The 25,619-nt window shown below is 40.8% G+C and overlaps 1 protein-coding gene across 1 annotated transcript in view; it reads left to right on the forward strand.

Moving 5' to 3' along the window:
• The window catches only part of ADAMTSL1 (ADAMTS like 1), a 215,875-nt gene that overhangs the window by 91,250 nt on the left and 99,006 nt on the right, over positions 1 to 25,619 (forward strand). The window contains exons 8-12 of the mRNA XM_074855478.1: positions 3,718 to 3,829; positions 4,433 to 4,571; positions 17,272 to 17,322; positions 21,168 to 21,372; positions 22,625 to 22,772. Of these exons, the coding sequence (XP_074711579.1) occupies positions 3,718 to 3,829; positions 4,433 to 4,571; positions 17,272 to 17,322; positions 21,168 to 21,372; positions 22,625 to 22,772 (655 nt within the window). The remainder of the gene's footprint in view (positions 1 to 3,717; positions 3,830 to 4,432; positions 4,572 to 17,271; positions 17,323 to 21,167; positions 21,373 to 22,624; positions 22,773 to 25,619) is intronic.

Consider the following 25,619-nt stretch of genomic DNA (forward strand, 5'->3'; position numbering starts at 1 on the left):
TTTTATATTATTTTAAACAAGCTTGTAAAATTCTTTTCCCATGACAATGTCTGGCTCCTATTTCTGCTTCATGAACAAATTATGAACAGCAACAAATCTCTTGCACATCCTCCTTCTTTTTCAGTGTAAGGTATCACTACATACAAACAGGAATATTAAAGCACTCCAAGCAGAGAAAGGAAAGCATCATACAAAACTTTGTTTTTACTGACTATCTCTCTCTCTCTGTCTTTCTCTCTCTCTCTCTCTTTCATAAAATGAGAACACACTTTTCATAGTTTAACCCTACAATTATCATTGATAATTGCTTGGTTATCACTGCTGGTTATAAACTGCTTATTAAATTTCACAACCGCCCAAGTAAACTCAGTGCAGTTTTGTAGTACAGGCCATGTGTTCTTCAGTGAACATAAACAAACAGTTCAGGCATATGCTGCTAAAATCAAGCATGTGAGGGTTGGGCTTTAGGGGGACTTTGCTTGTTTGTTTGTTTTTATGTGAACTAATCAAATTTGGAGGCTGTAGGAAAACCAACACAACACAAAGGTGAAGTCAGATATTGCAGTCTCTTGGTCAGAGGACAGATCAGAATAATTCAAAAGGATTATGCTGCTTTCATATTCAAATTATGAGGTCTGTTGTTTTCATTCAACTTCCTGTGGATATCCCCAAAATCAATACTGCATTTTATCAATCCCAGACTTCACCTGAGCAACAGCTTGTGTGCCTCTGTTACACCATCCCAGACAGTCATTTACAAAATCCATTTAAAAAAGCAGGGTAAAAGCAATGATTGTTTTTTCAAAAAAAAAAAAAAAATAAAAGATATTTCTGTTGCTAGTGGCTTCAGGCTAGACAGTTAATTTCTGGTGGATAGTCTGAGGACTCTAATTTTAACCAACTCTTTATAAGGCCGGTGAAATCCTCTTGGGTCTTACAAAGTGATAAGGGCTTCTCTGCTATTCGGAATACTCTAACCTCCCTTGAATCCTGAAGGAAATCAAGGATGATCTCTAGGGGATTACAGTGCACAAATGCAAGGCTGAGAGCTGTAAGATCTGATTACTTCTGCTGTCTGCTATTAATAAATTTAGATAGGATTTTATTTGCAAACATAATGAACAATTGCCATTTTTTCTGGTTCAGTGACCTAAGAATGCAAAACTCAGTTAGTTAGAGGACTAACTAAAGATTCTCAAGTATTGACCATCTCTCTTTGAAGCTCTGTCATTTCTCATAGCTAGCGGGGTGTCACAAATACGGCAAGGGTAAAAAATTTCACCACACTCCAGAGCTGAGTATTTCAATGTGTGGAAGTTGGCCATGTGCAGCAAAATCAGAACATTTCTTAAGGCATTTAGCTATCAAGTCTCACTTTGAGTTTTGCAAGGCTTAAGCAGCCACTGATGTTTTCTCCTGGATCAAGATCTTGGCTTTAACAAACTGTCAAACAAAATCAAAAAGAAATTTTTGCTATGTGGAATCACCATATTTTGTTCCTCATCTGCTTACAGCACTCCTTAAAAAAATAAACGATACCATGCCTGCTTCTTTCATTTGCTTGTTTTGTATCATTTTAGCTCACAGCTGTAGCTCATTGTAATCCTTTTCCACCTATGTTGTTATCATGGCTGTATGAGTGACTTCCACATTAGGCTGGAAAGATGTACATCTGTCTTTTCTCCGTGTCAAAACAGACAGATAATTCTGCAGAAATGCAGGAAGAGTCTGCAGGGAGAGGAACTTTTCTGTCTTCCTGATTTCTTTTTTTTAGTGGGAACTCTTTTTTCCTCCACTTCCTTACATAGTAGGCTCTGTGTGAGCTCTTGGTCTGTTCTTCATGATTCACTGAAGACTGTACCGCTGGGTAGATCTTCTGAGTTTAAGAATCACTGGTGATCCTTAGAAAACAAAGAGTAAGAGCAGAATTCTCACCAGTGAATGCTTTTTCTGCACACTCAAATGAGAGACCTCCCCAAATGGCTTCCAACACAATAGAACATTTTTCCCAGGAGTGTGTGAGGCTTTCATAAGCCCAGAAAGACCTTTCTGAAGTGTGTGATTAATGCACCAGTCATGCACAAGGAATTAGATATCCTGTTTCTGACATGGAGACTCAAACGATATTAATCCATGTAAAAGGCCTCCCATTTGCTGAAGAAGTTGTATTGCTACAGCTGTATTTTTTTTTCTGTTGGGAATTTACATCACTGTTTACTCTTAATTAGAAAAGGTCAGCCTTAGTGTCAGTGGGCCAGATCTCTTACAGCCATCAATATATCCTGCAGTATTTTTGCCTTCCTCCTTCTCTTCAAGATATACTTTGATTTGTAATCATGATTCTATCCATCTACAGGGGAAAGAAAACAAACAACCCAGATTATGCTGTTCAGCTCAATTTGTCATATTTTTGCTTCTGTTTCACAACTACACTTTGACGGTGTCTCTTGGTGTTTGGAAAGAGAAAAGGAAAGGCAGATTGAAAAATGGTGTTTCCAAAACAGGGCAACTTGTTCAAAATATGGGAAAAGAGAAAAGGGGCAGTGCTGAAACATTTTAAGCTGTCTGAAAAAAAAGAACAGAGAGAATTGCTCCTGAGGTCAGGAGTACTAACTTGGAGAAAGGTCTGTCATTTCTGGTTGTGATTTGACAATCTTCTCTCCTGTGATATCATCATGCCACTGATGCAGAGATGCTCAAGAAACACTGATATATTATGTCCTAAGACAAATAATCAACTATGAGAGGCTTTAGTAGCAGCATTGTTGTTCTTCCCTTGCCAGCTGTTCATGCAAAGGCTTAGAGGTAATGACAAAGGATGCCCTGCAGAGATTTTGAAGTCCCCATAACAGTATTAATCACACAGCTGTCAAACAGGAAGGATTTTCTCCTGGGCCAGGTGCAAGTGGTGCTGCTTTAGCAGTGTGAAGGTCCCTTTTCTTATTGCACTCCTTGCACTACAAACTCTTGTTTGTATGGGAAATCCATTCAGCACACAAAGTATTGGAAGAATAGTGAAGCTCAGGTGGCTTAAAAGTTAGCAATAGTAGTCTCTAAAGAGTGTTTTCCAAACATGTGCTTAGCTCCAGCCGAGTCCACACCTATGACCAAAAGGAGCATTTTTGCAGCCAAAATAAAGTAAGCAGAAGGACAGCCTTATAATAATGACAATACCACAACGACGAATGAAGAAGAGACCTCAGCTCAGAAACAAAAAAATCTTGAATTAGAATTTTTATACTTACGTATTTCTCACAGCACAGCCTCCCATTTTTCACTCTGAACTATCTAATATAGTATACATGGTCTCAGAAGGTGTTTGGGAGATATTAAAGATCTAAAATACATGTCGATGTGGTAGGGGCAGCAGGTAGTGGTAGCTGATCTTCTGATGAAGTAAAGATCAGTCCATATACTCTGTCCCCATAAAATTATTCGGTAGCACTAACCATGCATTACCTTGCATTCATTATGCATTATGCTCAGAATGGTCAGAAATGCCACTGATTATGCCCAGAAATGTATTTGACTGTGTTTTGCAGCCAAGATTTTGCCACCAGTATGTGCTCTGGTTTGTGCATTTTGTTTTTCTATTGCAAAGTATCTCTGGTATTTCATGTAGCTGCAAAAAGTCTCAAAGCTGCCAGATGCATGTGGCAGAATGCTTCTTCCTGTTATTTATTGCAGTTTCACTCTTTGGCGTTACATGTTTTTCAGATCCGCTATGCTGGTGCTGCCGACAGTTCAGTTCAGTTTATCTTCTATCAGCCTATCATTCACCGATGGAGGGAAACTGATTTTTTTCCTTGTTCAGCATCCTGTGGAGGAGGTAATGAATTACCACTGTATTCCAGAAATAGTCATCTGCATACAGGATCTGTCCCAACTGCTGTACTGAGATTTGGACCTTTATGGTCCAAAATGGGCAAAATCTGAAAATTAAAGTAGTTGCATCAAAATGAAGAGAGTGATGTAGCAATACTAGTAGTAGCCTGTAGATTTTTTAGCATCATACCAGGCTTTGTACATAAAGTACATTTTGATATCCACATGACTGCATTTAATGCTACCACTGTCAAACATAAGGGCTGATGGGATTTGGGCCCACGTTGGAATCACAAGATGTCTCCATTTGCCCCCATCTCCACCAGCATCTTTGCCCTATGAAATGAACTGAAACTGAGTGTTGGTGACCAAGAAACCTCAGCCTTTATTTTTTCTTTTGGCTCTAGGCTTCTGAATTTTTATTTGATCATACTGGTTATCTCTTTGTTTCCTGCTACATCAATCTGGTTTGTAAAACACCAGCTGTTATGTCCAAAAGCACTGATATTTTCAGTTTGCTTTTTACCAAACCAGAACTTATATGCACTTCAGAGAGAGACAGGAAGAACATCATATCACATAATATCTCTTCCACTGTGCATTGCAGGTTATCAACTGACATCTGCTGAATGTTTTGATCTGAGGAGCAACCGGGTAGTAGCAGATCAATACTGTCACTATTATCCTGAAAATATCAAGCCCAAGCCAAAACTTCAAGAGTGTAATCTGGATCCTTGTCCTGCAAGGTCAGTCAGCTCTAAATTTGTAAGAGACTGGGCTCTAAAGAAGTAAAATAAAGTAGGAAAACATTCTGTTGATATTGCTTACAGTGTCATTTAGCCTACATAATTCAACCTCTTTCTCATCCTGAGATTGTACCGTGTAGAAAAATACCAATGTTTAGCACTTCCACATTGCAAGGACTGTTTTGAAATGGTTGTTTCTTCCCTTCAGATTGTGTTTTGCTTCATTAAATGTTATAAAGTGTAAAAAACCAAATGTCCATGATACCATCCCATGATCAACACATGTCTCTTAAGTTTTAGTGAGATGGGAAAAATTCTCTTGGGAAAAAAGTGTTGTTGAAAAATGGTTGTCATCACAATTAAAGGCATTATTTTTATGTTTCTTTACATTTTCTCCTTAATAAAAAGCTTACTTGCAGTCATGGCATCTCATAAGAATGTAACAAGGGAATTTGTTCTAATTATCAATACCCTTTGGCCCCACACAAAAGACTCCTCTCTGCTCCCCTGCCAAGCATTCTTCGTCAGAAGATTAATAGTAAAAATAGTAAGATCACAGAGTCAGATTTCCCATGTATGAGAAAAGGAACAAAACAACAAAAAGGACCAGTCCTTTGTTGCACTGATTCCCCTGAACTTCAGTGGAAGTCAGCCTGCAGATGCTCATAAGCCGCAAGCACTTATTTGTGTAATCTAAACCTTTTGGTCCTCTTGTGTGGCTTTGCTAAAAAATGGTTAAGCACAGCCCAGGAGGCATGCATGCATGGTTGCCCTAAAGCCGTTTATTTACCCACTGCTTTCCCTCTAGACTAGTTTTGTGCTGTTTGATAAAGCGAGTTACAGAAAGTTCACTTAAAAAGTTGCTATGACTCTTCAGATTGCTAGAGGTTGCCATAGAAGAAAGATGTCCTAGTCAGGAGAAGGATGCTTTAGGGACCTATGGGACTATGTATCCACTCAACTGAGGATGACTGCTTCCCAAACTAAGTATACCAGCTTTAGACTAGCTAGACATTATCAGGGCAGAACAAATCACTCCAAGCCCAAGATAGTTTTTACCTCTTCTAGAAAGTTTTCATTAAAGTTCGTTGACTTTTCATAACTGGAGTTAACACTTAGGTTTCTTCATCACTAAAGACACATTTACCCAGAGCGTATGGCAGTTTATATTCCTTTGTTCTAGTAAACACATTTTTGATGGTAATTCTGTTTGTAAATAATTAGAAGACAGAAATGTTCTCATACAGTTTTAAATTTGAAGTGAAAATCTCCCAGAATTAAGAAGTGGAAATATCAAATCTCGAAATCCAACGTTATCTCAGCCATATTGTACGCTTTTTAAGTTACATACTTTATCATGTGTTTCATTAGGATATATTAAGGACATGATACTAAGAATGCAGCTTCACTAGGGTTCTGTGAAAACTATTTCCTGTTGAGCATGTACTCAGAAGTGATTTTTCAACATAGAGATTGCTTTTCCACAATGCAACAAGACCGTTTTTTCCTTCAACAGTATTCTGTCAAGTTCAGTATCTGGCTTCTCTTGTCCTAGTATTTTCCACAAAAAAATATATATATTTAATTTCTCAGGTTACTTAAATATATTAACAGTTGCAACTAAAACCCACACTATAATAAAGTTCTTGTATTTTTTCCTCAGTGATTTTCTCAGATCAAAAACTGTTTCTTTGAATTCTCCTTTGAATTGTTTGAGGCAAATGTCAGTAAACTAGAGGCAAGGTATGGTCATGTAAGAGACCCAAATATGAACATTTCAGAAAAAATATTGCTGCAAGTTGTGGATCAATATGCAACCTGTCTTTTAGATTCATCTCTCACGGTACCAATGAGAGAATAATTTTACATAGCTGTTTTTGTGGGGGTTTTTTAAAGCCTAAGCTGCTATTTCTTTAAAATACAGTTCTGAGTCAAATATGTAATTTGCCTCTGGAATCTCTACTACGGATACTTTCCATACTTTTCCCAATACTTCTGAATGACATATTCTCAAATGGTAAGACAGATGACTGCATAATACATGTGAGGAAAGAGAGAAAAAAAACAACAGCTGGGCAGATGTCAGGAAGCAATTTTTGTTTTATGTAAGACATAACAAGACAAAGTTGTTGATATAAAGACCCTGAGGGAAGGGAGAGTCATTTAGAAGTACAGCTATGCTGTCCCAGGGTACAGGCAGTAACAGAGAGGAACTGGCTTTTTGGAAACATCCTCACAGAATGCCAATTGCAAATTACTGTTTTCAAAAGTGCGTTTGTAAAGAATTCAAGGATCAACAACCCAGACAGAAAACCAGAGGAAATCTGTGGTAACTTTTGGAATTCCAATGCTTTCTTACGGTCAGGAAGAGGTTAGGTGAAGCAGTACAACGAGGTCAGGAGCGTGAGCTAGGAGGGCGTGTTGGCTCTGCAGTGTCTTTGCTGTGTGGAAGCCACTCTGCTCCGCCAGTATAAAATGGAGATGTTAATTTTTCCTGGCAAACCCAGTTCCAGTGAGGCATAGCTGATTAGTGGTTGCTGACTGTTCATATGGTGTGACAATGAATGCCACAGGAAATAATAGTGAAAGACCACAGTGACGCTGAATAAAGCAACTGACAGGGGTTACTATAGGAGAGCTTACATTAAAATTTGCAGCAAAGGGAAGACTGAAAGTTTAAATGAATACCAGGAATATCGTGTAGGCCTGCAATTAGTTGCCTATTTAAGCTTAGTCCACAGAAACATTTTACTTTATTGTGCTTATTATGGCAATAATAAACAGTATTGCTGACATCACAGAATCACAGGATCATCTAGGTTGGAAAAGACCTTGAAGATCACCTAGTCCAACCATTAACCTGACACTGACAGTTCCCAGCTACACCATATCCCTAAGCGCTATGTTGCCTCTACTCTTAAACACCTCCAGGGATGGGGACTCCACCACTTCCCTGGGCAGCCCATTCCAACACCTAACAACCCGTTCTGTAAAGAAATGCTTCCTAATATCTAGTCTAAACCTTCCCTGGCACAACTGGAGGCCATTCCCTCTTCTCCTATCGCTTATTACTTGGTTAAAGAGACTCATCCCCAGCTCTCTGCAACCTCCTTTCAGGTAGCTGTAGAGGGCAATGAGGTCTCCCCTCAGCCTCCTCTTCTCCAGACTAAACAACCCCAGTTCCCTCAGCCGCTCCTCATAAGACCTGGGCTCCAGACCCTTCACCAGCTTTGTTGCCCTTCTCTGGACACGCTCGAGTCATTCAATGTCCTTTTTGTAGTGAGGGGCCCAAAACTGAACACAGGAATCGAGGTGCGGCCTCACCAGTGCCGAGTACAGGGGTAAGATCACTTCCCTGTCCCTGCTGGCCATGCTATTTCTGACACAAGCCAGGATGCCATTGGCCTTCTTGGCCACCTGGACACACTGCTGGCTCCTGTTCAGCCGGCTGTCAATCAACACCCCCAGGTCCCTCTCTGACTGGCAGCTCTCCAGCCACTCCTCCCCAAGCCTGTAGCGCTGCTGGGGGTTGTTGTGGCCCAAGTGCAGCACCCGCCATTTGGCCTTACTGAAACTCCTCCAGTTGGCCTTAGCCCATCGCTCCAGCCTGTCCAGATCTCTCTGCAGAGCCTCCCTACCCTCAAGCAGATCAACACTCCCACCCAACTTGGTGTCATCTGCAAACTTACTGAGGGTGCACTCGATCCCCTCGTCTAGATCATCAATAAAGATGTTAAACAGGAGTGGCCCCAAAACCAAGCCCTGGGGGACACCACTCGTGACTGGCCGCCAACTGGATTTAACTCCGTTCACCACAACTCTTTGGGCCCGGCCATCCAGCCAGTTTTTTACCCAGCAAAGCGTGTGCCCATCCAAGCCTCGAGCAGCCAGTTTCACCAGGAGAACGCTGTGGGAAAAGGTCCACATCCACAGCCTTTCCCTTATCCAATAAGCAGGTCGCCCTGTTGTAGAAGGAGATCAGGTTTGTCAAGCAGGACCTGCCTTTCATAAACCCCTGCTGACTGGGCCTGATCATCTGGTTGTCCCGCAGGTGTTGTATGATGGTACTCAGGATGAGCTGCTCCATCAGCTTCCTGGGCACCGACGTCAAGCTGACAGGCCTGTAATTTCCCGGATCATCCTTCTGACCCTTCTTATAGATGGGCCTCACATTGGCCACTTTCCAATCTGTTGGGACCTCCCCGGTCAGCCAGGACTGCTGGTAAATCATGGAAAGCGGCTTGGCGGGCACCCCAGCCAGCTCCTTCAGCACCCTTGGGTGTATCCCATCCGGTCCCATAGACTTGTGTATGTCTATGTGATGCAGTAGGTCACTGACTATCTCCTCCGGGATTGCGGGGGAGTCGTTCTCCCAGTCTCTGTCCTCTGGCTGAGGAGGCTGGATTCCCTCAGTACAACTAGTCTTGTTATTAAAGACTGAGGCAAAGAAGGCATTAAGCACCTCAGCCTTTTCCTCATGACTTGTTACCCTGTTTCCTCCTGCGTCTAGCAGGGGATGGAGGCTCTCCCTGGTCTTTCTTTTGCTGTTGACATACTTATAGAAACATTTCTTGTTGTCCTTGATTGCTGAAGCCAGATTAATTTCTAGCTGGGCTTTAGACCTCCTGATTTCCTCCCTGCATAGCCTCACAGCATCATGAGTAGCAAAAAAACCTAAGACTGAACAAACATGGAAAATGAGTCAACTTTTCTTTCTGCAAACCCAGTTTCTCACATATGCAGAGAAGAATCAGTGTGTGGAAGGTTATTGATCAAACATATATAATTTATACATGTTCCTTTTCCAGGTTAAGTAAAGGTGGCCTGACCACCTATGACAGGTAATTAGTGTCTTATGGGATAGATGATGCATCATGACACCAAGTCCCTTTTTGTCCCTACGTACTATCAATGCCCTATCCAGCCTCTCTTATCAACCCTCTTTGGGATCCGGCTCCTGCCTTAGAAAGACAGAAAGAAAAGATCTGTTTATTTACAGTCCATTAAAATTTTACAACAGTCGGTACTTGACCAGCAAATATATGTATACTGATGTATAATATATGTCTACTGATATAAATAGTACCCAGTTCTATCTAGTCCACTCCCCTTCTATGTGGCAAAATCCAGCATTAGGATTTCACATATTTAATTAATTGTAAATATTTTAATTATCCAAAACTTCAGAGACTGCAGAGTTTAGGGGAGGTTTTTTTAGCTATCACCAGTATCTTCCTGTCTGGTATCCTCTAGTGAAAGTTGAATTGAATCTTTTTTCTGCTTTGAGAAAAAGTCTGTTTAGATTTGACTTAACTGGATGTGCTAAACACTTACTTAGGACAACTCTGAGGTGCTGTAAGCTGAAGATATCATTTCTTTTGTAATTCAAAGGCATTCCTTCAAAAAGCAATTTTTAAAAATATGAAAAAGGCTTTTACCGCACTCATCATTCACCTGCTCCCCAGGATGCTCTCTTGAGCAAAATCAGTGCTGCTTCTGGATTTCATCTTGAGCTTTTAAGTAGCATTCCCAGCTGCACTGTTCTGCATTTTTATCAGTCTCCTCCATTTTTTGCCTATCTATTGCTGCTACATGTTAATGTGGGTCTTTCTGAGTCACAAAAGCTCTACTGGTGCTTTCACCAGGGGATTTCAATGGTATATAAATATTTCTAAAGGCATCTTCAGCAAAGATTCTAACTTCATGCAGCAACTGTTAAAAAATTTTCATATTAGCAAGCTTCTAATGTGGGCTTCTTTTTATGATTTTGCCAATAGTGCCAGTCTGACCTGCTCAGGCAAAAATCCTGGAATTTGCCTAGAGCAATATCTGTAAGCCTGACGCCAGAAATAATGTTAGTACCTGTGTAAAGTTTGGGGAAAAAGCAAGACTTTCAGCACTCAAGACACCTGAAAGAATTTTTAGATATCCACAATTTATGGAGTCCTCCAGTAAAATTACAAACCCTTCTTCCTACTCATCACAGGTTTTTTGGCATTCTCACTTAACTATCCATACAGGATGGTGGCAGAGGCAGGTGTCAGCAGAAAGAAATTTAAATAAAATTGTATTTTGTAGTTGTTAATTTTTAGCTAATCTAACAAGAGCAATGAAGTACAAGTAAAAGCACACAAAAGACTCCTAGGATATTATGGCCATCCGGAGTAACCCTGAGTAGTGAGAAGTCCCCTATATACTTGGTGATATGAAAATGTGTACAATTTCCTGGGCAACAGTACAAGTCATGTGCATGATAACTTTTATATCTTTCCTTCAAAAGAAAAGGAGGCAGTAATGAGTAAATGTGCATGATTAAAAGGGCAACACAGAGTATCCTCTTAATCAGTAACAGAGGTCTCCTCACTTCATTACAATTTGGCAGCTGAAGCAAACACATGCTTTTTTGCTTGTTATCAGTTTCCCTAAAGATATTAAATTAGATGGCAATTACAAGCCATGTATCACAGCAGTGCAGTGTTCCCATTTTCAATACATTCTTTCTGGAAGATGAGCAAAACTGGAGTGATTGTATGTCCCTGAAAAGACAGGCTGCACTTTCTGATTCACACAGTAGCAGCCATAGATCTGCAGTGATGAGAGAGGTCTGAGACACTCATTTATTGTTATTGCCCTTGACTGAGACATATGATAGATTTAAACTTTGTTTTGAATACTCTTTCAGATAAAATATCCCATAGTTACCACAGATACTGGGTGTTTTGACAACACCCCAGCTTTTTGCATGGATGTGGGACACTGGTCATGACAATGCCCTTTTTTGATCTCTGCCTCAGGCAAATGGTCATTTCTGTGGATTTGCATTTTTACTTAAGTTCTTAATTTGTTACAGGGGGGTTGAGAAAGCCTTTCTGCCTTGCAGTGTTCTCTGAACCTTGGTTGCCTCTGATTGCTGGGTCTGGTCTCAATTTCCACAGTCAGTCATACACATATGAATGATCCTAAAGACAGAAAGAGATAGCCATTTCAGGGGAAGATGAGACAAGAAGGTTTTAGCCATCAAAGCAGAAGGGAGAACAAACCTTTTCCACCAGCATGGTTGAAGTTGCATGTGCTGGAAAAGTGAGACTGAAATTAGCAAAAAAGTATGCTGCCTGCAAATGAGAGAGCTCAGTGAACAAACATCAGTCATTCCAACTGTATATTTATGGAGGGTGATTTTTGAGCAGTTCAGAACTTACTGCAAAAGTACAAAGGTTGCTGAAGAAATGAGCTAAAGTGATGCATTATGTGTGGAAAAAAAGCAGGGGGTGAAATTTAGGAGGCCAAAACCAATTCAGAGCAGCAGGAAAAGAACCACCAGATAAGTTTTCAGGAAGGCTGAATTGGAAATAGTGATACATTCAAGTAGAAATGGCAGTACATATGCCTCCAGGAGTTGTAGATGGAGGAGGAGCTGATAGCAGTGGCAGTGTTCTTGCAGTTATATTTAGGGTCACCTGAGTTTAAGAGCAGGATAAAGATAAGCTGTAGATACCCTGATGTCTAAAGGGGCAATTTTCTTCTCAAGACAAATAGTCAAAACCTTGAATTTTTGGGCAGGGTAAAAGGCATTTAAATTAAGCTAGAAAACAATTTTGTCAGAACAAGCAGGGGGGTGGGACTGGAAGCATTCATCAAAGTGTTAAAAGATGTGAACAGCAGACCAAATTGAGCAGTAAGGAGGTGGTTCATATTAAAGAAAGACAAAGGCAGAAAGACAGAGCTGTCAGGCTGCATCAGATAACAAATTGTAAGGTAGGAAAGCAGTTCTTGTACTGCTATGAGCATCAGATACCGATATCTGTCTGCCCAAGATGAAGTTGTCGGAAATGTAGACTGTTTAAGTCCTGGTAGAGATGAAAACTGCAGCAAGTAGTAAGATGGACACTTACAGAGATTTTTACTGGCTATTCAGCTGTTAATATTTAGTAGTGGAAAATAAGAACAAATTTCCATCTTTGCATCAAACACTGCTCATCCAAACCACTATAAAAAATATTAAACTGAATAAAAAAGGGAGAAGATTTTTAGAAGCATTACAGTCATGTTACAGGAAGGAAGTACTTTTGCTGCTTCCAATTGATAACACCCATTTCAAGCTCCATAAAGAGATTAGTTTTTAGCAATCTATGGCAATGTTAAGTAAACCATATGTTTATCAGAATTTGAAATCTGTACACCATGAAGAAATTTATTATAAAGGTGAGAAACTGTTGTGCTGAACAGACATGCTGTCTAAAGTGTGAGGTTTTTCTGGAGGTTGACGTGGAAGGATAGCTTTCTCAGCAGTCCTTTGCATTTTTAGGTAGGTTATTTAAGTATCCACTGACATTCCATTTTAAAAAAATTTAGGTAGGGGACACTGACTTTTACCAATTTGTAAAGTACTAACACTATATAAATACAAAATACATGGTAGTTCTTCAAGTTCCACACTGAGTGTAATGTGATAAGATAATCACAATACTATCTATATCTCAGGATTAAGCATGGTGGTCCAGAAACCAGAAATGTAGCTCATACTGGTGGTATAGTTGATAATTATGATACTCGCCTCCTGCAAAAGTATGGCATTCAAAAGCCAGTGCTGCCTGTACCTGTGGTGTTACTGTAGATGTCATCTAGCTCAGTTCTGAATGGAAATAGTGATAGTTTTACAGAGTAACACATGGGAAACATTAACAGATACCATCTATTTGAGGGCCTCAATACCTGTTTCTTGGTGCAGAAAGCATTCTTGTAGCACAAAGTGGTAATGTTACTCTTCACAGAGCACTGCAAAGGGAGGGTGTAGTATCACACACCACCTTACTGTCAGGATTTGTAGTGTTAAACTGGAGTCTTTTTCACAAGGCTCTCATCCGTCCAGTGATAATCATGACTCTCAGGGACATGCTGGCTTAGATGCTAAACTCTTGTCTTTTGTGATGAACTTTTTCAGGTCTTCCAAGTGTTTCCTTTCACTTAATCAGCTAGCTGCTTCAACTTTTTATTATAATTTGTCAATTGTTATTAATATCTTAGACATACTTTGGACCATTGCTTAGATGCCATGGTCCCTGCCATGCAGATCGTTTACTCTCTAGTCTGACAGATTTCAGTGAAGGACTAAATCTTCTCTGTGCGAGTCCCCATCACAAAAGAGGTGTAACAGCTCCAGCCACCCAGGAGTGTGGGCAGCCCTGCAGCTACAGCACTGCAGGTAGGAAATCCCCAAGGAAACAGAGCCCACAGCAAAAGCAAAGGCTGTGAGCCAGAGGTGTGCAAGTGTCCTGCAGAGACTGGGCACTGGCACAGCAGGGTTGCGGAAGCACCAGCACAGGAGTGGCAGGCACCCCTACCTGCTCCCAGCCTTGGCACATCAGCCCAATGCATGGTCACACCACACTGAGACATCTCAGGGGAAGTTGCCCTGTCTCTCTGCTGGCTCTTCTCCCAGCAGTAGCCCCTGTGCCCCTGCCCAGCTCAGAAGGTGGCCAGCCAGAGAGCTGTGAGCATGCAGGAGAGGGAGGCAGGAAGGCCTGGCACCTTGCAGGAGAGGGAGTCATCAGGGAGCTACAGCAGAAAGGCATTCGTGCCCATCATTTGTGCTAAGGAGGTAGCTTAAGGAGGAAAAGGAGCTACCACAAAGATGATGCCAAACATGGTTTTAAAGGAACGCAGCTGTGGACACCCATCCCAGCGGGAAGCCGAATGTTGGCAGAGATGGCAGACCTACGTGCAGCACACCCAAAACTGGCAAGTGCAGCTCCTGCTCCAGGTGGACATGTGCCTTGGAAGAGCAACTGTGCTGAAGCTGCCAGCATGCAGGAGGAAAGCCAACCCATCTGCAGAGTATATGACACAACTTGTTGGTCTGAAAGGCATGGGAGATTTTAGACATATGAGACACAATGGCTCTTCAAAGTAATTTGCTTTGTGCTCCTGTTCCTGCCAAAGCAGGTATTGCTCTAGGTGTTGCATGAATAGTCGTATTAGCTACTCCCACATCAGCCAGAAATCTCAGTGTAGTGGAGGAATTATTATGATTTTCTCTGTTCATTTAGCACACCATCCCCTTTGCATTGTCTGAGTAATGTACAGTGAACAAAGCTAGATCTATGTCAACTTCTTATAGGAGTATGATGCAGTGATAGATTCATGGAATTTAAACCACTTTGTCCAGTCAAAAACTAGGATTCACGAAAGAATCTCTAAGATGTTTTTTAAATAGTTCACTTAGGCTTGGTTTTTTTTTTTTTTTTTTCATAACACACAAAAAAACCCCACAAGACTATCTAGGAAAGATGCATTTGCTCTTAACGGTACAATGACCACCTGCTGTTCTGTTGTATCTTCAAGCCAATTTTAAAGTCATAAATTAAGCCATTGTATTATTGTGAGGGTCTTTTTCCTCACTGTGACCATGGGACTTACATTGCTGGGGGTCACTCTCTTGCAGTAACAGAATGAGAGCCTTTGGCAGCCCTTCACATAGTCACAAGAACAGTGTCAGTAATTCGGTGGAGCTCTATACCATTTACAGAAATACAATTTATGTATGCAAAATTCTTTAAGGCCCAAACCTTTCCAATGACAATATTAATCTAGTGCTTTGTAAATGTTATTTAATCTTCATAAGAGTGTTTGGATGTGGTATGGTTATTTCCATTGGAATGGCCTGGGATTTTATGCATTCTAATGCATGTAGACCTGGATTATGCATACAGATCATGTTTATTAGAAAGAAAACATTTCTCACTGCAATGAGTGAGAAACGTTTTGAAATCTGTTTCTTTCTTAGGCAGTTGATGCTTTTATAGTATAATTATTTCATTTCTGAACTTGGTATATTAATCTTTTTTCCAACTGCTCTTCAGCAAGCTGATGAGCTGGAAAGTGCAAAAGGCTTCCGAGTGGAACTTCAGCAGCAGCAGTAGAATAGACAGGAAAACAGCAGAGATTCCCAAAAACATGAGCAAAAAAAGCTCAGAAAAAGTCCCTTTTAATCTTCCTAAAATTATAGTACACAGTTTCTCAAACTTCTCCAGGCATTTACCCATCAAGCAAAGTCTGAAAAGACTTGTTCATTTGCCATACTCTAAATGACCCATTTGTCTTTTCCAGAGTTTCCCAGTACCAGATCTGCCTCTCCTACATTTTTAGATTTTTGTGGAGACAGGCAGCTTTCTGAAGATGCAAATATGCACACTTATGCAGAGGGCTCCTTTGACTGCAGAGGCTGCTAATCTTAGAGGGAGTTGTCAAGACCCCATCACACACTCCCAGGGCTCCAGTGTCTTCCTGTGCTTTAGTCGGAAAATTCCAGCATGCTGACCTGGCACTGACTCCCCGCTGTGAAAACACAATGGGATCCATTCTCCTATCCTGGACGAGTTATGCACAAAAAAATCCTGTTGACTGAAAGGAGAATAGACCCCTTTAGCCTTAGCATGACAAGACTCCTTTGAATGTTTTCAGCATTTTTCAGTGAACTCGGTTGAGGATGGAGAGTACTTTCTCCCTTCCCCCTCTTTTGCTCCTTCTTCCTTGCAGAAACCCATAGCAGCGTAACTAGCACCTCTCATCTGTGTAAGGCTCTCAAAAACCACCTTCATTCTTTTCACACTTTTTATTTTAATGCAATGGGCATTCACTCTTTGATGGTCCTGCCCACCTGACCTATCCAAGTCCCCTGTTGCACAGTGGCTTTGATGAAACTGATAGATTAGGTGATCTGGGATCATCTATTTGACATTAATAGATATGCCTGACAATTGGGAGACAACATGGGTAGAGTTACTTTGAGTCAGAATCTATAAAAAGTGCAGACAATAGATGAAACTCCAGACTAGCCATTCAGTGAGACCCTGTAGTTGCCAACAAGTCAAGTGACATCCATCTCACACATAACTGACATGATAATGCTTCAGATAATTACTAATTTTGATCTACTCTGTTGCCTTCTATAACCTTTAGATGTTATATTATTTAGGTATTATAGCAATAACAGTACAGCAGACCAAGCCAACCAGTCACAACACTATCAAAAATTAACAAACAAGCAAACAGACGCACAACCTGACATATTACTCCTCTCCAGCTCTTCCTTTTTTCCAGAAAAACCAAAATAAAGAGGCAGGTTCTGAAGATTCATGAAATTGGACATGAAAGTGGAGAGGCAAGAATTGCAGATTTGAATTCTTGCACCGGGATTCCCCGAATTTCTAATCCCAGCCCTTGTGAAAGCAGACATTTTATCCGAAGGGCAGAAACAACCATATAATAGTTTCAAAAAGGAGTTGAGCTCTCTGAAGAAGATAGAAGTTCCCCTATTGCCTGCAGTGCCTTTGGATGGAAGCTCCAAGAAAGTATTGTGCAGAATTTTTTTTTTTTTTAATGGCAGAGAGTAACCTCATAAATTTAAATAATACTTGGACAGCTCATTTGGATCACTTGTGGTAATGGATTGCTTCTTGGTCAAACAGTAATATATTCATAAGAGTAAAGTAGTAATTGATGGTTTATTCTCTGAATGACTCGGAATAGGATGGGAGCGTAAGTTTTGTTTTAAATGTGATAGTAACTTAGGTAAAATATCTTGTTTGTTTGGGATTTTTTTTGTAATATTGTGTAAAAAAGTTATATAATGTAATCATTTAGTGTTTATTTTATTATGTGTACCTTCTACTCAGAGGGTTGGCATTATTGTTCCTAACAGTGATGGATACAAGCAGATCATGCCCTATGACCTCTACCACCCCCTTCCTCGGTATGTAAAACAGTCAACCAGATGCTAGAATTAACAAATATATTTACTTCCTTTTTCTTCTCTGCATTTCTGCTTTGCTCTCAAACTAAGTTAACAGATGCTGCTTTTCTCTTGCTCTGAGCTCCTGTGGATTAACCTAGAGATGTTCAAGTGCTAACCTGTTGTTATAAATTCTGATGATGCAGAACTGAAACAATATTCTAGCTGAAGCAACAATACAGACTTCTTAGGTGTGTGGTCCCTTTCTTTCCCTCTTTCCTCACCCCACACCTCCTCTTTTCTTTCACACCTTTCCATTTTCTTCCCTTTATTAATCTCTGAACAGGACTGTAACCTGTAGCTTTGTGGTGAACCATCAGACTTTCTCTCTGGCAGTGCTGCTTCTTGCATGCTTAGAAATTGTGAGAGTTTGGGTTTAGGCAGTATCAGGAATATGATCAAGGCCTGATCTGTATTATTAATTATCTCACAATTAAAATGCTTTTAATGTAAGTCTTGAAACTGTCATGGAAATAATCACATGAGTAATTACTCTTAAAGCAGAGAATAAGAACGGTGTTGATAAAAATGTTTGGTAGCTGAAGGACCTTTTGGCTTTGAAATACTGCCTGGACATGCAATAATATTGTGCTGTGTTTTCGTTTTCATTAATTTATTGCATCATGGAGTATGAAATCACAGAAAGAACCCCCTAGGCAACTTGTTAGTCTCATCCTGGTGAGGAAAAGACCTCCCTCAAACCATGATGAGGTCTGTTGCAGAGACCTTTCAGCATCAGTGTGCAAGCACAGTGCATTCATGTTCAACAGTCTCCAGTCAAATCATGAACCCACCCCAAAGCATGAGTGACAAGACAAGGAGGAGAGCAGTTTACTTGCCAAACATTGTGGCTGTCATTCATGTTGACACCCTTTATCAATGATCTGTGTCATTTGGATTACGCTTTTTTCTTCCTAGCTGAGTGTTTATGATCATATACACACAGTCACTATCAACAAATGTTCATAAGATACACATAAAATATATCCCTGTGTCTAATTCCTTTTTTCTGGAAAACATGTTTCTCAGTGCTTTATTTAAAGAAAACCCACATACATACCTCCTAACCTCAAAAAAATAAACTTCTGTTAGTAAGGAATATAGAAGCTAGAATATTAATACAAGGTTTAACACTCTAGCTTGTGCATTGACAAAAGACAGAGAACAATTTTATATCAGTGGATGATTCAGCAGTACTTAACAGTGGAGGGACTGTATTTAAGGAAAAAGCATCCTGAGCTGGCAGCTAGACAGAGGCTTTTTAACTGCTGAAGAAAATCCAAAATAAAGGATCAAAATGCCCTGAGGTATTTGACTTTCAGTAACACTGAAAGAAAAAAAAAATTCTCTGAAAATGATCAAAAGGCTGAGACTGTTTCTCAAGCTGTTCTGGATTATGGTCTCACCCCCTAACAGTCCATTTACATCCACTCTCCCAGCTGCACTATTCTTTAACCCTCCCCATTGATTGCTCAGTCTGCAACTGCTGGCTGGAACCTCTCCCCACCTTTTTCCCTTTGCTGTTCTCCTCTTCTCCCTCTCTCCCACTCCCACATGTGCTCCTATGAACCCACAAACAGGGCTCAGGTCTTCCTCCCTTGCCTCAAGAGAGAAGACTTAGCCACATGTCTCTTCTCCAAACCTCAAAGGCACGCAGCAGAAACTGAACAGACTACAAGGCTGGCATGAGAAAGGGACAAGTCAGGGGGGTACAAAATGTCTTTCTGAACCTGCAGAGTTCAGGAAAAAAAAAGCAAAACAAAAAAACCCCAACCAAAGCAGAGAGGCCCTGGTTACATTACCTGTCTGAGACTGGCACCTAATACCAGGGACAGAGGAGAGCAACAAACACTCCAGGAGAAGTGGAGAGCAAATCTGGGAAGGCATTTTTGTAAGATTTCCCTACTGAAATCCCTCAGCCTTGAATTTTATCATGAAGAGGGAAAGGTATGTTCCAGCAGATATAGTACTTACTTTTAATGCACCAATTCCTTTCATAACTCAAAAGGAGCTGTGACACCTGCTTTAAGAGCTGTGCAACAGAGAAACTTCACCTTTCTATCTTACACTCATGCAAAACCTGAAGACCAAACTGCTTGCCTAGATTTAAGCTGCTTGGTAATGCTGAGGTTGCCTAAGGCATCTGGAAACTTGTCCCAAAGACTCCACTGAATTCCTGGTACCATGCTTTTTATGCCTGAGAAAAGCTGGGTCAGGCTGACTGCAAAAGTTTCTGCTGTTCATGAGTTTCAGTTTGAGGCCTCTTCATTTAGATTTGTGGTAGTGAGAAACCTTAGCTGTATACTGGGAAACTTGTTCAGCAGAACCACAGGTAGCACATTTTAACTGAAAACATTGCTCAAATTACCCATTCATGACATATGTGGCTTATGTTGAGCACATGATGATGGTAGGGCATGGTGTAAACATGGTTTCACCACTCCGTAGTGATAAGTCATAGAATTAATCAGTAGCTTTACCATTCATAAACAGCTGTTAACATAAGCCATTTCACATTGAGTTTTATGGCATTTTCAGCCAGTAGCCAAGTGTGGGTAGTGCTTACGAGTACTGGAGCTGATGAGAAAAAGATGGGCTGATATGATGAAAAATAAGAGAGAAAGATAAGCATTTTTCATATTGCTTAATCTTGGTGTTCCGGTAATTCTTACTTAAGAATAATTTCTTTGTTTTAAGACGGAGAAAAAAATTGTGACCTTTCACTTTTTTTTCTTCTTGCTTGAAAGAGGAAATAGGTGGGTTTTTTTCCACAAAAACAATTTTTTAAAGTCAAAACATGAAAACTTATGACCAAAATCATTGTTTCAAACATTATATCTAATATCCTTATCAAAAAGACATTTGCCTTTGAAAAAAAATAAAAAAACTTGTGAAATTTTGTGATTTTGTGAAATGTTTCCAGGTAGATAGAACATGCATGCTTTTATCAGGCATGCACAGGATTACACAGGAATAGCCACGCTTGATCATGACAATGGCCCTGGATCCTGTCTGTGACAGTGGCTTGAACGTAAGAGAGGAGATACCAGACTATTTTATGTGGACAGACATGTACACATATAAAACAATACATACATTGTTGTATATGCATCACTGTAAAAAAAGGATTATTCTCATAAGTATGCATAGCTTTTCAGAACATACACATTGTTCTGTGGATTTGTCTTTACATTCTCAAATGGCACCTGTAGAGAAAAGATGGTTTCCCAGTTCGTCTCACTGCCTCAACTGTAAGGAAACAAAGCCCATGTGGTTTATCAATCAGAGGCCACATATTCTATCAGTATAATCACATCTTCTTTTTGGTAATTTCCTCCCATCTTCTTTTTTTTTCTTGAACTCAGTTGTTTCCCTGGAAAGAAACACTGCTCTTTCCCTGTGTGTTCTTACAAAAGGAGCATCAGCTTCAGAGCACACTGAGCTTCCAGTGATTTGTGAAAAAAATTCCTCAGAACATGACAAATTGTGAAGATACGATAATCCCATCAATTAAATAAAAAGAATTAAGTTAAAAGTATTTAGAGTTTCTGTGGTAGTCACTGGCTTAGTGGGAGAGTGGAGATTTCATATTACTAACCTGTGATTTAAAGACAGCAGCCATAAGAGTTCTTTACTGTTATGGCCATTTATGAAAATATATTTATGATTAATGTTTACTGACATTAATCAGAAAAATAACCCTCCTGCAGATAGCAGTTTATGTATTTGGGGGATGCAGGTGGAGGTGGGGGCAAGAGGGGTTCCTTTTCCTGATGCCTCTCTGTTTTGGGCTTTTTTTTCCCCAGATGGGAAAGTACACCCTGGACTGCCTGTTCCTCGTCCTGTGGAGGGGGCATTCAAAGCCGCAGCGTCTCATGTGTGGAAGAAGACATTCAGGGACATATCAGCCCTGTGGAAGAATGGAAATGCATGTATACTCCAAAGATGCCTGTTGTCCAGCCTTGCAATATATTTGACTGCCCAAAGTGGCTTGCTCAGGAATGGTCTCCGGTAATCAGTTTAGCTTTGTTGGTTTTGTATTTACTGCACTAGGAATAGATCTTAAATTACAGTTTAGTGAGCTTGTGGAAGTAGGAACATTCACTGTTTTCTTTCCTTATTACTATGATCTCTGTCTGTGCTATTTGTCTAACTGAAATGTAAATACTCAGGAATAATGTATTAATAAGATTAACATGATTAAGGAGAATGATGGAAAAATAAATCAGATCTGTAATGTTAATTAGTGACTTTCTACTAATAGTAAACTGGGAACATAAATGAAATGCACAGAACAAAACCAGTATGCATGTAATAGTGTATCTTTATCACAACTTTTCAGCCATCATTTGAATAACATGAATTGCTGAGAAATTTCCAGAAATATGTAAAGCCATAAATTACTCTGCTCTTTGATGCTTGTAGTTGTCTGTACCTGACTCACCTTTCCTTTCATATGAAAGTAAATGTTTTTGAAATGTCTTTCTACAAAAGTAGAAATGTACCTTGATTTTGTACATAAAGACTTAATCTTGAATGTAGTTTCTCACCACCCATTTTTCAACAAGTAAAATGGGTTTTAGAAGCTAAGATAGCTCACCCACAGGTGAGGTGTTCTTAACTGGTTGAAAAGTGGTTACTGATTTCCAGATGAAAGCTACTATCCAAGAGCAAAATGATATTGGTAGTATCCATAGTCCTCCCCACTGGTTAGTAGTTTTGATCCTCTCCTGTGCAACCACTTCTGAAACAAGCTGTACAGCGGGAAAAGTTGATGTACCTTACCAACAATACATGAAAAAAACTTAAGAAAGTGTCTGAGGGAAGAAAGCCCAAATAGTTTCCCATTCTGTTTGGTGCCATGTTCCAAAATAGCTGAGTGTCACCCCTGTTAACCCATAAGCCCCAGTACTTTGTCCAAGCAAAGCAGAGTGATTTCAGATGAAACTGACAGAGTGCCAATATGGGACAGATGGCCACAAGCCAAGTAGCCAACACTGAGAGAGTGACACTGAAAGAGAAATCCAGCAGAAGAATGTCCAAACCAAGTAGATGTGTGGAGCAAAAAGGCAAAAATTTCTGTCAATTTTATACATTATCCATAACTAACAAATGTTATGAATAACTTATGTTCAGGGTTGGGTGTTTCTGCATCATGTTTTTCTCTCCGATGTACACATATTTCTATTGCATATTCCCCTTTTATTTATCACTCCTGTGACATATCACCCACACCTTTTTTTTTTTCCTTTTTTTTCCCCAGTGCACTGTGACCTGTGGACAAGGACTCAGATACCGTGTGGTCCTTTGCATTGATCACAGGGGTATGCATACAGGAGGCTGTAGTCCTAAAACAAAGCCACACATAAAAGAAGAATGCATCGTACCCACTCCTTGCTACAAACCCAAAGGTAATGAGGCAGAAAGGTTCTCATAAATTTTTCAGAGCTCTTCCATGTTGAGCAGTTTTGTTTTGTTACTGGTAGCATTGTTTTCACCTGCACTGAGTAGTGAATTTGCACCTTTAAGGCTTGCCATTCCTATTCCAGGCTGCCTGCTAGAAACTTGGAGTGAGTGAATGGCCCCTTCCTCATTCCTACAAGCTCTGGGGTTTTCACTGTTAATTTGTGGTCCAGCAGACCAAGCAATATAAATGTAAATTTGGCCACAGTGTAAGCAGGTTTGATCTCACTGATTATGTCTGGGCTAAATTTGCCATATATTTTAAAGGGAATTAAATATATAAATAACATTTATAGTAGATAAATTTACCCATAGTTTTAAAGTGCCTGTTCATATCTTGGAGCTTGAAATAGGCCAGAAGCAAGCATTATGTATTCCAACATGAAGTTCGTCTTACTAGCAAGGCTGTCAGCTTTGGCACACTGTTAGACTTGAAGCAAATTATAACAAGGAGTAGTCACAATTTGTGTACAAATGTTTCTTGACTTGGGCCTCAGACAGAGCGTAATTACTGGGGTAAGTCTCCCACATTTTGTTAAGAGAATGAATCACAGAATCACAGAATCATTCAGGTTGGAAAAGACCTTGAAGATAACCTAGTCCAACCATTAACCTAACCCTGACAGTTCCCAACTACACCATATCCCTCAGCGCTATGTCAACCCGACTCTTAAACACCTCCAGAGATGGGGACTCCACCACTTCCTGGGCAGCCCATTCCAACACCTAACAACCCATTCTGTAAAGAAATACTTCCTAATATCCAGTCTAAACCTTCCCTGGAGCAGCTTGAGGCCATTCCCTCTTGTCCTATCGCTTGTTACTTGGTTAAAGAGACTCATCCCCAGCTCTCTGCAACCTCCTTTCAGGTAGCTGTAGAGGGCGATGAGGTCTCCCCTCAGCCTCCTTGTCTCCAGACTAAACAACCCCAGTTCCCTCAGCCGCTCCTCATACGACATGTGCTCCAGACCCTGCACCAGCTTCGTTGCCCTTCTCTGGACACGCTCGAGTCATTCAATGTCCTTTTTGTAGTGAGGGGCCCAAAACTGAACACAGGAATCGAGGTGCGGCCTCACCAGTGCCGAGTACAGGGGTAAGATCCCTTCCCTGTCCCTGCTGGCCACGCTATTGCTGATACAAGCCAGGATGCCATTGGCCTTCTTGGCCACCTGGTCACACTGCTGGCTCCTGTTCAGCCGGCTGTCAATCAACACCCCCAGGTCCCTCTCTGACTGGCAGCTCTCCAGCCACTCCTCCCCAAGCCTGTAGCGCTGCTGGGGGTTGTTGTGGCCCAAGTGAAATGAGAAAATATTTCTGCAGCTGTTTGGAAGTTCTACATGTGGGAATGTTAGAAAAAGTCCTGGAGACAGAATTGGATTAATGGGCAGTAGCTGGGTGCAGCAGATACAGGTGTTTGACCATTTTCACAGGTATATGAGTATGCATGTGTTTGTGCATTTATACAGTTCTGTCGATACAATCTCCGTGTCTGTATGCTGACATAAATTTATTGAAGCTTCTGGGCTACAGCAATACAGGTGAATTTAATTTTCCTAAACTGGAGACTTAAACCCCACCATAAGAAGAAGTCAACTTCTTTCGAGAAATAAACTGCTATCCTGATACATATTAAGAGCACTTATGAAGCCCTGTGAAATAAGAGTGACCTGTGACCTCATGCTGGTCCAAGATGGAACAGTGAAATTTGGAATTTTGATTTCTGCACTCAGTGTCAATGATGGGTATACTTGCTGTGGTGGTTTAGTCCCTGCCGGGGTCTGAGACCACGTGGCTGCTGCCCCTCCCCCACAAAGGGAGTGAAATACAAACCCCAGGGCTGGGATAAGGAGAGGTTTAATACAACAGAGCAACAGCAACAAAACAAACAACAACAATAACAATAGCAATAACAGTAATAACAATGAACAGAGCAAGGTATCTACTGATACAGCAGTGAGAGGAGCGGCTGCACAAACGCACGCTCACCGATTCTGCCGCGCTTGGGCACCTGGAGGTGACATCAGCATGGTATATGAATAACCCGGCTAGAGCTTCCCCCCAACTGGTGGGGAAACTTAACCCTATCCTAGCTGAACCAGGACACTTGCAAAGTTTCAAGATTTTCAGTTTATCTGGATCATGAGAATTCACTGTGCCTGGCAGCCACCAAAGTGACAAAACCCGGACACAGGGCCTCTGGGGAGCAATGGTTATGTTTGCACTGTGTTTTGCTGTATGTCATGAGCTCACTCCATCCACCTTCCAAGATGAAAAAAAAAGGCCCTCTGACTCTGTTAGCATGACTCTGAGCCTCATATAGAGGTTCAGTGGGTGTGGGCTTGATCAGTCAGCTGCTTTTATGGGTCGTACTGTTTATGGTGTTCAAAGCACAGGTAAAGCAAAATCTTGTCTGTCTGCAGCATACAGTGTAAACAAAATGCAGTAAGACACCAAAAAATCAGGTGTTGCAAACCACCCACAACTGGCTTCTGCCTAGGGAACCTCAGAAGGGGGAAAGACCATCTAGGAAAGCTTTGCCTATCTGCGTCTGTCAAGAAGTCTCTTCCAATGGGACTTGTCTGGGAACAAAGTAAATTACTTGTTGCTGGAAAGACATTATTGCAACAGAGTGGCACCTTTACCCTGGATAAACTCTTACACTGCTCTTCGCAGTACATATATGATTAATTTCTGACTGTAGGCAGTTACTTCTTTCTTCCATTTTTCTCCATGGGATGGGAAATCCTGCACAAAGCATACTGCTTTGCTTGGGTTTAATTTTACTACTCATGTTT

The sequence above is a fragment of the Strix uralensis genome, chromosome Z (assembly GCF_047716275.1).
Source record: "Strix uralensis isolate ZFMK-TIS-50842 chromosome Z, bStrUra1, whole genome shotgun sequence".
Classification (NCBI taxonomy): Eukaryota; Metazoa; Chordata; class Aves; order Strigiformes; family Strigidae; genus Strix; species Strix uralensis.